Source organism: Pinus tabuliformis, chromosome 4_1, assembly GCF_031772625.1.
Source record: "Pinus tabuliformis cultivar Carrire ecotype Pingquan chromosome 4_1, CPIR1, whole genome shotgun sequence".
Lineage (NCBI taxonomy): Eukaryota > Viridiplantae > Streptophyta > Pinopsida > Pinales > Pinaceae > Pinus > Pinus tabuliformis.
This window is the reverse complement of record NC_142303.1, coordinates 185579590-185584266: the sequence shown is the minus strand read 5'-3', so window position 1 is coordinate 185584266 and position 4677 is coordinate 185579590. Positions and strand designations below refer to the sequence as shown.

General features: G+C 35.0%; 1 protein-coding gene across 1 annotated transcript; it reads right to left on the bottom strand.

Moving 5' to 3' along the window:
* Positions 1-843: 843 nt before the first annotated feature.
* Positions 844-4234, bottom strand: LOC149174825 (cysteine-rich receptor-like protein kinase 27). The gene is made up of 6 exons (XM_089422696.1): positions 3034-4234; positions 2715-2848; positions 2216-2426; positions 1890-2124; positions 1460-1610; positions 844-1312 (listed from the first exon to the last, which is right to left on the bottom strand). The coding sequence occupies exons 1-6, from the start codon at positions 4094-4096 to the stop codon at positions 989-991; spliced, it is 2118 nt and encodes a 705-aa protein (XP_089278822.1). The 5' UTR covers positions 4097-4234; the 3' UTR covers positions 844-988.
* Between the last annotated feature and the right edge of the window lie 443 nt (positions 4235-4677).

The following is a 4677-nucleotide window of genomic DNA, read 5'->3' as shown; positions in this document are numbered from 1 at the left end:
CAAATTCTTGAATTTCAAATTAGTCACATCTTCATTACAAGCTTAAAGGAATTTTCCTTCTATATAACCACAATAATTAAAAATCTACTCCATAAAATATGACCTGCAAGGAAATAAATTCTTGAAAAAAAAATCAAATAAAAAACTCATAATTATTCATTTGGATTTCATCTTTAATATCATCGAGTACAAATATATTTTTCCAATCGATTATCTTAATTAGCAGTGTGGAACACTAACATTGCCATCTATGTTTTGATATAATGATGTGTAAATTATAACTTTTGTTTACAAAACTTAAATGGTTTCAACCAATTCACTTGTCTGGATGTCAAAAAAATCACATAAATGTATAAAATTCATAGTGTGTTTCAAATTTTAAAATAAAGCTGAAAACTAAACATCATTAATAAGAAAAAATGAAAACACAATATGAAAATTTTATTTAATCATTTTCTAATTCTATAAATATAACAAACAAAATGAATATTTTCAATATTAAAATCAATATTTATAATAAAATTAACGCCTAAACTAGTATAAAATATTTTTATAATTAACGAATTTACCTGAAATTTATTATATATAATATTCCCAAATTTTATAACTTAATTATTTTCTAACGTCTCCTAGTTACTTATTCACTTATTTCACTTCTAAAGTATATATAATTTAAATTTCTTCCTTTATCATATATAAATTTGATTATTTAAACGATAATATTAAATTTATTAGTATAGCAGATCATATTAAGATACTCTAAATAACAACAAACATTTATGTGAATATTATGACAAAATCGTTGAAAACGTAAATTTCAACTCCAGGTTTTTATAAATCGATATAAATATAATAAGAAAGAAAACTTCACTTGCTTATGTTTTCGAACAAACTTACGTAAAGTTCAACTAGTCCGTTACTGCCTTCATAAAACTAATGTCAGAGCATTCACTGAAATCTGTGTCTAATTTGAACCGCATATTTTGCATTACCTAGGTACCAACTCACTAATTATGGAATCAGTGGCGTTTGATGCGGTAGCAGTCCTAGTACTGTAAGCGGCTGACACAGAAGATGCGGTAGCAGACCCAGAACTCACAAAAGCAGGTCTTGTGGGATCCGGCAAGGGTGTCACTGAATCAGTTGAAAGCATCAAATTGACGGTAGACATTGGGGGACGAAGTGATGATTCCGCTTGCGTACACAACAGACCAACCTGAATGCATCTCAACGCTTGCTTTTCATCGCACCTTTCAATTATTTCTGGATCAATCAGTTGCACAATATTTCCTTCTCCGTATGATCTCCATACCTGCATCAACACAGCCGGTTCGTCATATTCACAAGATGGATTGTGAAATCCGTGATAGCGTACTGCCCTAAACGGTTTATAGATAAACTAAACAACATGGTATAGTTAAAGTAGATATGTTGAGTTCGGGATGCAACGGTATCTCACCCATTCCGAAAGGATCTGCATTTCAGGTGACAAATTGTAATCAATATTTTTTCTTCCAACAATAACTTCCAGGACAAGAACGCCAAAGCTATAGACATCAGCTTTTACAGATAATTGTCCCCGCATAGCATACTCTGGTGCCATATACCCGCTGCATAGCCAATCCACAATGTCAAATATTGGATAATAAGGATAAATAAATAAATAAAGTAAAAACATAAAACTGGGTAATGATAAGTTATTTGCATAGCAAACTGTGGTTGTTTATCTTAGAAAATAGAAGCTTAATGGAAAATGTAAGTCTCCAAGAGCAATACAAAGATGGCATTAAGTACAGTTACAGCACTCTCAATCCTCTTGAAACGGAATCAGCAGAGAGCACAATATTTGCATTGAGTGTGTGAGAACGATGATTGTATTGAAATCTTACAAGGTTCCAACGACTCTTGTGCTGACGTGAGTTTCGTCCTCAGGGAAAAGTCTTGCTAGTCCGAAATCTGTTATCTTTGGATTCAGTTGTTCGTCCAACAATACATTGCATGCTTTAATGTCCCGATGAATAATTCGCAGCGGAGAATCGTGATGAAGATAGAGAAGCCCACGAGCTACTCCCATTATGATGTTGTAACGCTTAGGCCAATCAAGCCTTTTGCGTTTGTTTGGATCTGTATCCGTGAATGAGATTTAATTACATGTATTCTTGGAACAATATTAATGTGTAATATTTAGATACATAATAAAATGGCAGCCACTCACCAAATAGGACTTTATCAAGGCTCTTATTGGGTAAGTAGTCGTAAACAAGCAACCTTTCTGACCCCTCTGCGCAACAGCCTAGTAGATTCATAAGATTTTTATGTTGAATTCTGGCCATGAGGTTAATTTCATTGAGAAATTCCTTTCTTCCTTGCATAGATTTTAAAGACAGCCTTTTCACAACTATTTCTTTTCCATGCTGAGTAGTTCCCTGAGAGATTCAAATCAAAATTTCCATATGAAACTTTTGTAGAGTATTTGAGCCTAATTTTCTTACAAAATAATTGCTATTAACCTACTACTCTACATCCAACGGTCATGGGTGCAACCTACGTTACCTTGTATACAGGGCCAAAGCCTGCTTCACCCAACTTGTTATCAACATGAAAGTTTCTTATAGCAATTTGTAATGTTTCCATTGTAAATACCATTTATATTTATTGATAATCACTTAGCTATGTACTTTCCTCTTGATCATCAATACAATAAAAACACATACCTTGTATACAGGGCCAAAGCCTCCCTCTCCCAACTTGTTATCAACATGAAAGTTTCTCGTAGCAATTTGTAATGTTTCCATGGTAAATACCATTTGTTCATAATCACTAAGCAATGTAATTTCCTCCTGATCATCTGTTCAATAAAAAAACAAAATTAAAAGTTATATTATAAAATATAAAAATAAATATTCATCCACAACATATATTATATTATATATATTACAACATCATCCACCCACCTGTGTATGTAAAGGTTTGATAAATCTAAAAATGCATTGAATATTCCTACGGGTTCATATAATCATGTCGCGGTAATACCTTCGTATCCCCTTCGAAATGTGGTAGGCTTCAGTCTTCTCCCCATTGCGAATGCGCATATGATTAACACGAGAACCAAGCCACCCACAACACCTAAAATTATGTACGTTTTTCTGTCTGAAGACGTGTTCTGTGGACTATTAGCTGCCTCCACTGGAGGGGCTGGTAGAAGCACAGACGAATTATAGAAAAAATATATTTCATAACGGAGGATGCAGCTTTGACTCCAATACTGAACTCCTGCAGTCGTATCAGATGTGAATATTGTATTGATTGAGTATGATAGACACGCGTTGCAGTCGGCTGTGCTTAAATCTCTGGTGCACTGGACCAGACCGTAAATCGTTTGAGACAAGGAGTCCATAGATGTTCCGAAAGCAGATCGTTTCGTGTCAGTCGCTGCTTTACCTGACAGGCTATTTAAGAGATTCTTGGCAGTCACTTGAAAGTCACCGGGGATGAAGACTCCCGTGTCCCCTCCGAATTCCTCCTGGAAATTCCACCCTAAACCTGTGTCCAGTTTTCCGATGAAATTATAGTTTTCATAACGTAAGAAGCAGTGAAAAGGCCAAGTACTAGCCCCAATGGTATTCCCACATTGTTGGCGTATGCTAGTCGTTACCCATTGCCAACAAGCGTCGCATTGATGGACTGTCAGGTCTGCCCTGCACTGGAAGAGCCCATATACTCCGCCAGAAACAGAGATGTTAAACCCACTTTGATTTGCGGCTTGGCCAAGACTATCCAGTACTCTATTCAGATTGCTCTCAAACCGACTGCCTGCTGTATAGTTGATGCTATTGCAATTGGTTGTCGGAATCGGTGTGACTGGGTTGCAACGATCAAAGAGAGTATTAAAATTGCGCTCAAACGTACGGCCTACTGTATAGTTTCCTTGAATGCACTTTGTCACTGCGTGGCAAGTCTGTCCATGAAGAGTAATATTGACGAAGGCCGGAAGAAGAGTAATAAAGAAGAAGAGCGTAATAGTTTGGCCGATCAGGGGAGAGGTTGCAGAATCCCTTCCGTGAAAGTTCATATTCGTTAGGATTCTGAATGCCATCACACAGTGGAGAACCTGTGCATAGAGATACCAGTGATCCTACAGAAATTTATTCTATTCTGCTAATATGGTTAATCAATAAGAAACTCATACTGTGCTGTGCTGTCCATGAAAATATCTTGGTCTGACGTCACCTGACTCGCAATCTTAGTGACCCAAATTTATTCTATTCTGCTAATATGGTTAATCAATAAGAACCTCATACTGTGCTGTGCTGTCCTGTCCATGAATACATATAATTGAAATATCTTGGTCTGACGTCACCTGACTCGCACTCAAAGCCAAGAATTTGATTAATTTTGCTTTATTAACTTGTATCCACACTTTAAATTTGGTTATTATTAATAAAACTAAATTACAATTTTTAATTGGGTTATTATTAATAAAATTAAATTTCAATTTTTACATGGAAAAAATCATTTAGAATGATGACTACTAATATCCACTAAGATTAATATGGTTAATAGGATTTTTAAAGAGTAAGAGATTAGTTGAGATTTTTTAATCTTTTATTTTTATAATTGAAAATAAATGAGAGAAGCTATTCTAGAACGCTATAGTTTGATGACTTAACAAGTCAA